General features: G+C 49.5%; 1 protein-coding gene and 1 long non-coding RNA gene across 3 annotated transcripts; one reads left to right on the forward strand and one right to left on the reverse strand.

Moving 5' to 3' along the window:
- Positions 1-1,226: 1,226 nt before the first annotated feature.
- Positions 1,227-6,651, reverse strand: Prr15l (proline rich 15 like). Of its 2 annotated transcripts, none has more exons than XM_005321734.5 (2): positions 6,410-6,651; positions 1,227-2,393 (listed from the first exon to the last, which is right to left on the reverse strand). In XM_005321734.5, exon 2 carries the CDS (start codon positions 2,363-2,365, stop codon positions 2,063-2,065), a length of 303 nt encoding a protein of 100 aa, XP_005321791.1. In that variant the 5' UTR covers positions 2,366-2,393; positions 6,410-6,651; the 3' UTR covers positions 1,227-2,062. The 2 variants fall into 2 exon arrangements, with proteins under 2 accessions (XP_005321791.1, XP_040124803.1); XM_040268869.2 differs by having other exon boundaries at positions 1,227-2,396.
- On the forward strand, positions 6,601-11,720 carry LOC144376053 (uncharacterized). Its single transcript, XR_013436074.1, has 3 exons — positions 6,601-6,808; positions 11,039-11,134; positions 11,257-11,720. It is a non-coding gene; the product is annotated as an uncharacterized LOC144376053 (long non-coding RNA).
- The last annotated feature ends 261 nt before the right edge of the window (positions 11,721-11,981 follow it).

Below are 11,981 nucleotides of genomic sequence, written 5' to 3' on the forward strand. Positions count from 1 at the left end.
CATAGAGGCAGTGATTATAGGCACAGACCAACTTGACTTTAACCCAGCTCTGCCTCTGAGCGCCTGAACCAGGGGCAAGTGATTTAACCCAAGCCTCAGTTAACTCATCTGGAAAATGGGGTTAATAGTACCCATTTCCTGCAATGAACTGATTAAATGAGGAGGCCTGTGGAATGCTTGTGTCCCTGCTACCTGTTATAAGTGCTCTGAAAATGGTAGTTATTAACAGTAGGCAGGACTACATGTTTAGGGAAGGTCTGAGCTCCTCCACAGGAGGCTGTATGGATTGAGAAATTGGTGAGAACATAGAAAGTTTAGTGGGGAGGTGGAGGAGAGGAGTCCTTGAGGAAGGCAGCACCCTTGAACCCACCTTCTGTTCCTCCAACTCCTGGTCTCCCTCACTCATCCTCTGAGTTCCCCCTGGCCTGGGTTAGGCACCTAACAAAGGCCCCCTTGTATAGGTCTGTTTGTTTTGGCAATAAATTTCTCCAGGCAGTTCCCTGGGGTGGGGTGGCCCAGCAGCCTGCAACAAGCTATCTGGAAGCTGCAGGGCCACATAGTTCAGTGGCCACCTTGGACTCTCCCTGTTCCCACCATAAGTTCCAGAGATTTGTCCAATATTTTCCAGTTCCCAGGTCTCCTGCCTTTAAAAAGAACCTGCCCTAAACATTATAGGAAGACGGTTCTTGTTTCATTCTTAAACTGAAGCTGTGGGCATGATGTAATTTCTTTATTATTCTGTAATAAAGAAAAAAAGAGGGAAACCAACATTTAACTGAGCACCTAGTATGGGACCCCTTATGGGCCATTTCATACAGACCACTCCCTATGAATAGGTGCTACTACAACCCCTTTCACAGAAGAGGGAACTGAAGCTCAGAGTAGTCTTTGAGAAAATGTTCCCAAGGTCACCCAACTACTAAGTAGAGGGGAGCCAGCATTTGAATCCTGATCCCAAACCACACAGAGACTTTAGGATCAGTCACTAAGGTTCTGGCCCACTTTTATGGCCTCTCTGTTGCCCAGAAGGAACCAACCATTGAAGTGTGTATAACTAGCTCCTTCCTGTCTCCCTCCATACTAAGCCTAGTTGGATGGTGGAATTATCAACAAGATCCTGTATGCTCACACACCTGAGGACACTTCCTGAAGCTCTAAGAAACAGTTTGAGTACATAAAAAACACACATCTCCATAAATGCAAGATAAGAGCATAAATAGACTCTCTGCTTTTACAGAATTGTTTATCACAAAGAGAAACCTTCAATTACTTTTTAAACAAAATTCAAAGCTCCATGATTCATATCTTAAATACTATCGGAGGAGGAGAGGAGAAAACTGGCTGCTTTTAGTTCCTACCAGAGCTTTCCCACCCACACCACCAGTTTGGCTCCTTGGCTGGTGAGGCTTCCCTTTGAGGGTCTCTGCACAAGTAAGTGGCTACACAGAAACCTGGGGAGTCACTGGTCGGGCCTTCTGCAGCTCTCCCAGGGAGTGACTGGGTCCTCCGCTACTCCACACCTGGGGGCAAAGTTCCAGGAAGTTTACCACTTGTGTTAAGAGGTGAGCTCAAGTTCAACATCTCCGCCTCTGGCACCAAGGAAACCATCCCCTCCCCCAGTCACGTGGCTGTGGCTTCTGGAAAATGTGCTTTCCTAGGATTGGTCCAGGGAACAGTTACAAGTAGAGAAAGTAGAGGGAGCAGCAATTCAAACTCACCCTTGACCCTGTGTTCACAGGGGAGGTGGAGTCTGCCACTCCTCCTCTCTACTCCCCTTGCTCACCTCCAAGGAGGGCTGTGCTTCCAGGGTGGGAGTTTTCCTCCTCATTCAAGAGTGCCATTGTATGTGGTCAGGGGAGGAGGAGGGGAGCCTGGGGTCTCCCAGGCCTTACACAAAGCTGGGGCACAGAAACACAAACTTAAAACCCAGACGTTTCCTGCCAGCAGGCAACAACTGTCCCTAAGGCTTCAGCTATGACCAGAGGCCAGCGTGGCAAGCTCCTGTCTCAGATCCGGCTGATGGCAAGGAGCAGGGAGATGCTAGCATCCTCCTGGGCCCCTCTCACTGTCCTTTGTTCTCCTGGTCATCAAAGAGGCTGGGGTTCTCCGCCAGCATGGCCCGGACTTTTTTCTTCTCCTTGAAACGACCCGAATTGGAGACTTTGACGTGCTTGCCCTTTGTGTTCTTATCCACAATCTTCTCCAGACGAGTGTTAAAGTCGCTGTTGGGGCCTCCAGTATCGGGCCTCGGAGTCTCTGTGCCTCCCTCCGTTTGGGCATAGGTGTCAGGGATCTCGTACAGCACCTTGGGACTGGATTTCTTTTTCCGGAGGAAGGTCAACTTCCACCAACCAACTTCAGTCATGACGCTCCCTGAGTCGAGGGGAGACTTTCTGCTGGAGCAGGGGAAGGGGACAAAGGTCAGTGGGCAAATCCTGTGGGCAGCTTGGATCAGCCCTCTCCAGCCTCTTTAGTAATCACATTATTTTTCTGGAGGCACGGTCCTGGGAATTGAACTCAGGGCACTGGACCACTGAGCCACATCCCCAGCCCTGTTTTGAATTTTATTTAGAGACAGGGTCTCACTGAGTTGCTTAGTGCCTCACTTTTGCTGAGGCTGGCTTTGAACTCGAAATCCTCCTGCCTCAGCCTCCTAAGCTACTGGTATTACAGGCGTGAGGCACTGAGCCTGGCAATCACCAATTATTTGAAGAGTTGAAAGAAGAATTGAAGATAGGGCCAAAGAAAACCAGGGTTTGAATAGGTGGTGTGATGTAATGCTTTGGGAGAGTGTGAAAGAAAGAAGAGTCTAGGATAAGAGCCACCAAAGCAAACAAGAGGGACTCCCTGGGCCAGACAGAAGGACAATGGAACAACTACACCCTGTTGTCCCACAGAGACACTCTATAGGAAGGTTTGAGGTCATTCCTTCCAGGCCATCAGGACTGTGGGCACTGGAACAACTTGCCTGGTCACAGGGCATGCAGGATCTGGACACCAGAACCAAGCCCTTCCCAATCCACCATTGGGCCCTGCTGCCCAGAATGGGCAGACCATGACTGGTCATGCAGACAGAAACATCCTGTGTGTTTTGCTTAGAATGCAGTGCTAAGAATCGAACCCAGTGTCTCACACATGTGAGACAAGTGCTCTACCACTGAGCCACGACCCCAGCCCCCACCACACACTTTCTGCCATGATGTTTAACTAGCCCCTATGACTAAAGCCACAGGGACTGAACCCCGTGAAACTATAAGCCAAATACATCTTTCCTGCTTTACAAAATAAAAGGATCATGAGAGAATGGGGAGCTTCCAGCTGGGAGTGGGAAGTCCTGGGCACTGTCTAGCCTTGTGACCTCTGGTAAATCACTTCTCTGGGCCTCAGTTTCCTTATCTGTCCTCACCAGCCCTAACATTTAGCTCTCCTGTTAATCCTGGCCCACAGAGGTAGACATGCTTTACAAAGTAAAAATTAGGATAAGGGTGGCAGTTACTAAGGGATGGTTTCCTTTCCCCACCACCCCGCCACAAGGACAGATCTTTGAGAGGTGTGAGGATAAAAAAAATGCAGGCTTCTCCACTCCAAAACCGTGTGCCCCAACATGGAGCTGCCAATCCAGAGATGCATCTTTGGCTAAGTTCCACCAAGGTGCTGCATGAGCTAGCAGAAGTTCTGGGTACCATCGATGTCTGGGGGACAGGTAAGGCAGGAGTGGGGGACAGCAGACCAGAGGAATGAAGGTAGAGGAGCAGAGTGAGGATAAATAAAGGCATCTCTGGGCCTGGGAGGGTTGTGATCTGGTTCTCAGGACACCTAGGAGTGGGCTGTGATGACAGCTCCCAGGAGAGAACAGAAGCCAGGAGATACCAGAAATCTACATGGCCAGGTGGCCCGGGTTCAAGCAAATATATTACCTCCTTATAAAAGCTGACAGTCTTTACTATGGGGTGTGTGGGGGGGGGGTTACTGGGGATCAAACCCAGGGGTGCTCTACCATACTTCCCTAGGCCTTTTTATTTTTTCTTTTGAGACAGGGTCTTTCTAAGTTGTTCAGGATGGCCTGGAACTTGTGAACCTCCTGCAAAGCTGGGAGTATAAGTTTTAAATATAGATTTTTCAATGTTTTGTAAAAAGATCACAAAGAAATATGCCAAGGGCTAGGGTTGTGGCTCAGTGGTACAGTGCTTGCCTATCATGCAGGAGGCACTGGGTTTAAACCACAGCACCACATAAAAATAAACAAATAAAAATAAAGATGTTGTGTCCATCAACAACTAAAAAATAAAATTTAAAAAAAAGAAATATTACAAATGATTGTTAGTGGTTTTCTTTATATAAAAGGAATAGAGACTGCTTTCTCCCTTCTGGTTTTCTCATTTCCATGGAGTACAGATATTTTTAGAGGGAGAAACATATCAAATTTAGGAAAAATGAAAGCAGGACCTGGCCTGGGCATGAGCGGAATGCCCTTGTTGCTGCCACTCCTCCACAGCCATACTCCCTTCCCCTGGTACCTGCTGGTGGGAACTCCTTCCCACCTCTTTGTCCAAAAAGCACACCCCACTTCTCCCATTCTGCCCGTTCAGCTGGGCTCAAATAGCAAGAGACGCCAAGGAGAGACCTTGGGCAGCTCCTCTTAGGGCACAATACTTCCAGGGTGCCCTGGAGAGGTGAGTACACCAAGGGACGGCCTGAGAGGTTTGCTTTGGCAGCTTGCCCCACCTGGGCTTAGCACAGCCTTGCACAGAACTTGGTGTTCCAGAATGGGCCTCTGGAAGGAGCTGTGGGGAGGGGAGGGAAGGAGGAACAGGGTGCTCGCTTGCTCTGTGGGTGCCCCAGTCGCTGCTTTTTTTTTTGGGTATCCCGGCCCCCCCATCACTCATGTGGAGCCGCCAGAGAATTGAGAATGCAGGGAAAGGGGATCCAGTGCCCGAAACTCCTCTAACACCGATTTCCTAAACCTATACAAGGGGCCTCTGCCTGTGCCAGCTAAAATATACCTATTTCAACAAATTTAAAAATACCTATTTAAATAGGGACCATATTTCAAGTTGGCATCCATAGAGCCTGACTCCTTGGAGTAAAAGATGCCACAATTCACAAAAAAAAAAAAGAATCAAAAAGCCATAGAAACAGGGATGGCCTATATCCTGCCTTAGGGCGTGCACCAAGACACCAAGTCATTGGTGCCCTTGTCTCCTGGACTTGTATCCTAGTCTTCCTAGGATGCTCTCTGCCAGGCCCTCCTGTCCCTCCTGTTCAGGAGGACATCTGAGCACAAGTAAACAGGTGTTTGTCCCTTTAGGCAAGCCTAACATATGGAAATCTGAATTTGCAAAACAAGAGAACTATTTGCTTTATACAATAACCCAGTGAGCTTTAAGTAGTGGCCCTTAAAAGACAGTAAAATCTGATGGTTTTCAAAGGTGGTATGATAGCCAGACTTCCCAAATACTCAAAATCACAAAGAGCAAGATATCTCCAGCCATATGTCCATGCCCGATCTTGCTGGCCTTCTGGGTTTGGGAAGGTTGTGATCTGGTTCTCAGTACCGGATAGGCTGTGACAGCTCCCAGGTGGAGGGTACAGAACCCAGGTGACACCAGAAGGCCAGCAGGAATTTTCTGAGGCTGAGGGACAGGGTATAGGAACTCCCATAAATGCAGCATTTGGTAACACGAGCCCTGTAGTCTGCTTGTTCAGGGCCCTGAGCTGGCCATGCTGAGGGCTGGGCCCTTGCCCTGGGGCATTGCAATCCGTGGATGATGAAAATCAGCCCCTGAGGATGCCAATTCCACCTCTGCTATTTGCACAGCTTTGGGCCCACAAAACTCCTCATGGGTCAGTCTACCTTTGGTGGCCAGCACCCTGCACATGGGTGCCACAGGACAGTCCCCACCACCCTAGGTATGCTCAATGAACTACTCAGAAGGGCTTTGCATGGCCTCTTCTGAGTTGAGACAAGTTAACCATTGACTGGGGAAAGGGCATAAGGCGAGGGAGGGAGTCAGTCAAATTTCTGCATTGAGAAAACCCAGAACCTTTCCCCCACCCTCAGCAGGGTCCCTCATGGCCCTTGTCCACTCTGGATAATTAGAGTACCCTGGATAGGAAAAGTGAGGTGCTCCTACCAGACAACCAGGCATGTCGTCCTGGCTAGGGGAGGAACAGGAGTGGGCTTGGGTTTAGAGTTAATAGAGAACTAACTGCTTGGGAGCAAGACTTTCTCAGCAGGACCTCTGTTGGAGGCCTGGATTGACTCCAAAGGGCCAGTGGGATGAGATTGGAAGTAGATAGCCCCTGTATTCCCCCTCCCTACTGGGCTTGTCAGCCATGGAGGCAGCACTGGGAGTCCCAAATAGGGACTGTGCCTTGATTTCCCCACCCACTGGCCCTCTGCTTGTACCTGTAATTCTGACTGCTCCGGACTGGAGGCGAGACCTTCCCTAGAGAAGGAGCTGAGTGGAGGAGCTGCCCTGGGAGGGTGAGGCTGGGGGAGGAGAGGATGCCTCCAGGGTGCCGCGCAGGCCAGGCTCAGCCAGGAGAGGTGGGTAGGAGCAGCTGCACGTCAGGTGCAAAAGAAACAGGTGCAGGAGCGGGTACCTGCTCCGCTGCAGCTCCCAGAGTCAAGGTGAACCTGAAACCCGGCCCCTCCCAGCTAAGTAAACAGAAGCAGAGGCTGGCTCAGGCTGATGAATATTCATCACCCCCAGAAACCCAATCCCTGAGACCCTGCATCTATCCAGAAGCCAGGGTCCTCCTGGGACCGCCAGCCTGGAGGAGGGAATCCCAAGGGAAGTCCAGGGTAAGGAAGCATGGGAGTCTCCCTCCTCAGTTTCCCCATTCTTGGGTATCTGGTTGTACTGGCCAGCTGTGGCCAAGGTCACCCTCAACCATTTCATGGTCCAAAGAGACTCTGACCCCTCTTTAGCATGGACCACCACCTCTCCGTCGCCCAGGGCACTACTGGGAAAGGGTTAAAGGCCGCTGCTCACTTTGAACTCCCCGAGTCGAAACCAGTCCCTGGTTAAACTGGTTGGCAGACCGGTTCTCAGGTTGTCTCTCCCCACCCAAAGCCAAAGCTCCTCCGTGGGCGCTGGGTTGGGGGCTGTGCTTCCCATATGACCTGAAGGGCCCCTTGTTAAGATCTCCCTAGGAGGGAACAGAGGGCACAGGCCCCTGGGGCAAGGTTCTCCAGGACACCACAACCTCAAACATCGTCACCCCCCTCCTCTTGGGTTTCAGGCCCTTGGAATCATATGCAAAATTCCAGGTGTGGGCAGAGAGGCACTGGCTTTTCTGCATTGGATTATACTTTTCTCAGACTCTCAAGGAGAACTGTGGTGGCCTCCCACCCCAAACTTGGGTACTTGGCTCAACTCCCCCTAAGCTTCCTGCAGTCTGTTGGAAAGGCTTTCCCAGGGATTGTAGAGTTGGCAAACCCGAGGGCAATCTTTCAGGAAAGGGGAGAGATGAGGTCCTGGTGAGGCGGAGAAAGCTAGAGAAAGGAGACAGATGCCAGCACACAGTGGGGGCGAGGCAGAGTGTGCACACAGGGGTGCTCTTCTCACTGATTCACTGCCCCACAGCATCCTACAAACCCGCCTCAGCCAGACAACTGGCCTTGGAAAATGTTTTGCGCCCACCCTGTGATGGCCTGTTGGCATTCGCACTCTCTTTCTGCTGGGAAACATCTGGGGCATAGCCAACAACCCTGCAGCTTCCTGTGCCCAGGGCTGCTCAGCTTAGCTGCCCAGTCTACCCCAAGTCTACTCCCTCTTGCACTGGCTGTGTGTGCCAGGCACAGAGTGAGGCACTGAGAAGATAAAAGACATAAAATTCCCCCTATCCCTGGCTCCCCCTCAAAGTACATTTTACAACTTAACTAGGCAAATCTCAAACCTGTCTCACTATCTCCAACTCTGTTTTTACTTGTTTCAACTTCTTATGACCTGGGGTTTTTCTATTCCTGTCCATCCCAAATAGCTCCCTGCCCCAATCTTTGGATGGACAGGGCTTCAGAGGCTCCCCATGGCCCATAGCAGAACCCCCTTGACTTGACTTATTCTGATGGGGGCCTCAATAGCTTTCCAGCCCTCCTGCCCAATCCACCCTTCTTAAATCTCCCTCAACACTGGGTTAAGGAGGGTGAGATTAAGTTGCTTAGGAGGGTGAGATTAAGAGTACTTGCTGTGAGCTGGGTGCAGTGGCGCACACCTGTAATCCCAGCAGTTTGGGAGGCTGAGGTAGGAGGATCATGAGTTCAAAGCCAGCTTTAGCAATGGTGAGATGTTAAGCAACTCTAAACAAAAATACAAAAAAGGGCTGGGGATGTGGCTCAGTGGTCAAGTGCCCCTGAGTTCAATTCCTGGTATCCCCAGAAAAAAAGAGTGCTTGCTTTGTTTTGGGCTAGGAATTGCCTCCCCACCACCTGTGCAACCCAAAACCTAAATTAATTATTACACCTCCTACACCACCAGGAATTTTCTTGTGCCCCCTATAGCTTGTTCATATACTTTTGGGTTTTTGTTTTGTTTTGTTTTGGGGGAGTACCAGGGATTAAACTCAGGGGCACTCAACCACTGAGCCACATCCCCAACCCTATTTTGTATTTTATTTAGAAACAGGGTCTCACTGAGTTGCTTAGTGCCTCGCTTTTGCTGAGGCTAGATTTGAACTTGCAAACCTCCTGCCCCAGACTCTTGGAGCCTCTGGGATTACAGGCGTGCTCCACCACGCCTGGCTTTGTTCAGATACTTTTACTTGACATGATATATACCATGATTGATTATACACACACACACACAAAAAAAAAAACAATGATCTATTCATGTGTTGGCCTCACTTATAGAATTTTAGCTCCCAGGCCAAGTGTAGTAGCATACACTTGTAATCCCAACAAACTGGGAGGCTGAGAGAGGAGGATCTCAAATCCAGGACTAGCCTCAGCAACTTAGCAAGAACCTAAAAACTTGTCTGGAAAAAGAAAAACGGAACTGAGGATGTGGTAAAGCACCCCTGGGTTCAATCCCCAGTACCAAAAAAAAGAAAAAAAGAAAAAAAAAATTAGCTCCTTAAGCCCAGAATAATCTATTACTGATACAGACCTGACATATACTAGGTATTTAAGGCCAACTTTAAACACCAATGTAGTATTGTCTGTACCAAAAAACGAATGAACAAAACAAAACTCTTCATATAGCCACTTGCTTTATCTTATACTCCCTAGGAAAAATAAATGAGAGAGAAAGCCCATTTAAAGACCTCTTCTGGTTCAAGATTCAGCTGGCTTCTCTTATGTTATAGTCTCCTGGAGGGGATGTAAATTAGGGGATATTATTTTCCAAGGTCCCCCTGCCTCTAGTGCAAAGAACACACAGTTGTCCAGGAACATGCCCATAGCTTCCAAGACCCCTCATTCTCTAAAAGCCCAAGGAGAGTGGATGTCTGGTTTAAAAGACACCGGAAGAAGCCAAAAACTCATCCCAGCTCAGGTGTCTGGAGAGGCCAGGAGGAGGATGGAATGCACTTCAATTTGGGGACAGTAACCCAGGGGCGGGCCCCCATTTCCTATTGATACAGAAAAGGGCTTGTCTTGGAGGTGCTTCTGAAATCTAGGCCTTTCTGGTGCCTGAGACCCAGGGGAACAAAACCTTGTTCTCTCATTCTACAGTGGAGAAGGATCCGAGTGAGACCTGCGGTGTCAGGCCCATCATATGGCCTGCCCTCCTTGAGTGCCACAGGGACCAGGTGCAGACTGAGGAGCCTCCAGCCCATCCTCCCGGGAGGGACCAGCCTGGCCCAACCCTTGGTCTTCAGGGGGTTTATTCTAGGAGGAGCAGGGTAGAGAGAGGACTTTGAGATCAGGGCTGGGCACTATGAATCCAACTCCCCCAGTTCAGCCTACTTTACTGTTGTCTAAAGTACTGTACCTTTAAGCACACCTTCTAAAACTAGGTTCGAGGGTTACAAAGCATATACAAATGTACAGTGTACATGTTTCCACAAGTGTGTTCTTGCTGAATAAAGCAAGATAAATTCACATAAGAGTGCCAAGGACCTTTGTGCCCTGTTGGGCATACAGCTGCAGGGTCCCATCAGATCATATATATTCTTCCCATTTTACTGATTTTTGCAAAGGGAGTAGTTGTAGGTTCCAGGGATGTTTCTTTCCCAAATCAGAGAGAAGGGGGGAGCTGTCATTGTGTTCCCCTTCTCTGGCCAATAGACTGGAGATCCTGCAGGGGCCAGCCTGGTCAGGGTGACAAGTAGATCAAGGACAAAGATGAGTCTTGGGTGGGCTACCCCAAGAGCTTTGAGCGGTGGGGCGGGGCGGGGTGGGCAGAGCTGCATTCTGTTCTGTTCTAGGAAGCGAGGCTGCCACTGGGGAAGGCCTTCTTGCTTTGGGGGAAGGAATGGGGGTCTGAGCAGCTAATGTGCCTGTGTGAGAAAACTGTGATCCCTGAAGCTGCCCCCGAAGTGAATCCTCTAACTAGGCACACTAACGATTTGCCTATTACTCTGTATTAGTATCCTGTGGCTGCCATAACAGATCACCCCAAACTCAATGGTGTAAAACCTCAGAAACTGATTTTTTAAAGGAAGTCAGAAGTCTAATATTAGTTTCCCTGGGCCAAGACCAATTTGTTCCCAGGGCCTTGGAGCCTGTGGAGACTCCAAAGAGATCTGCTGGTTGTCTGCTCTAGCTGCTGGTGACAGTAGCAAGCTTGGCATGTGTCCACACTGCTTGGGTCTTTGCCACCTCTGTCTTCACATCACCTTGTCCACTTTCATGTCCAGCACAACTCCCTGTGCTGCTCTCTTATGAGGATACTTGGGATGGCATTTAGGGCCCACCTGGAGAATCCAGGATCATCTCATTGCATGATTCTTCATATAATCACATCTGCAAAGACCCTTTTTCCAAATGAGGTCACCTCACAGATTCCAGGGATTTGGTGTGGATCTTTAGTGGGGCATTTTTTTTTTTAAGGCTTAAACCACTGAGTCCTTTTTATTTTTTATTTTGAGACAGGGTCTCTCCAAGTTGCTTAGGGCCTCGCTACATTGCTGAGGCTGGTTTGAACTTAAGATCCTCCTGCTTCAGCCACCCCAGCCCCTGGAATTACAGGTATGTGCCATGAACGGGGGGTGGGGGGGGTGGGGGGGTGGGGGGGGTGGGGTGGGGGGGTGGGGGGTGGGGGGGCATTTTCAGCCTATTGTACTCTTCATTCTAATTCTCTGCATTGTCAGACTGTGGCTGATGAGGATGAACAGCAGTTAGCCACCAGCCAGGGGCTCCTTCAAGGTCTGCCTCAGCTATTGGGAGCATATCACCAGAAGCATGTCCTTCTGGGGCAGTCCACTTCTAGAGAAATAGAAATCCAGCCATTTCAACCGTGAAATTCACCCCAGAGCCCCACCCTATCCACCCAAGATTAGTCCGGCTTGCAGAGCCATTGGATTTCTTCCTCTGCCCAGTCCTACCTCCATTTGTTTCCTCTCACAGAAAAATGATCCCTAAAAATCATGTTGCCCCTAAGGCTGGGAACAGCTCAGTTGATAAAGTGTTTACCTCGTATGCACAATCCCCAGCACCACCACCACCCCCCCAAAAAAAAAAAATCATGTTACCTCTTAAAATGCCACCTGGTTCTGGAGAACATGACCGGTGACACAGATATTTCCACTTTTACCAGTACAATGGAAACGAAGGAGCAGCGTTGTGTCTTTTATATTTGTTTTTCTGGGCCTGATGCACTGGATTGAAAAGTGTCCCCCAAATTCATGTCCACTCAGAACCTCAGAACTTGACCCTATTTGGAAATGGGGTCTTTGCAAATGCACTTAGTTAAGTCATACTGGATTAGGGTGGGCCCTAAACCCAAGGACTAGTGTCCTTGTGTGAGAGGAGACATACAGGAAGAACACCATGTGGCAGTGGAGGCAGAGATTTAGGTGACCCAGCTACAAGCCCA

The sequence above is a fragment of the Ictidomys tridecemlineatus genome, chromosome 3 (assembly GCF_052094955.1).
Source record: "Ictidomys tridecemlineatus isolate mIctTri1 chromosome 3, mIctTri1.hap1, whole genome shotgun sequence".
NCBI lineage: Eukaryota > Metazoa > Chordata > Mammalia > Rodentia > Sciuridae > Ictidomys > Ictidomys tridecemlineatus.

Bases quoted from the DNA above. Each gene is read 5' to 3' on its own strand.
- Prr15l (XM_005321734.5), bottom strand. From the start codon at position 2,365: ATGACTGAAGTTGGTTGGTGGAAGTTGACCTTCCTCCGGAAAAAGAAA.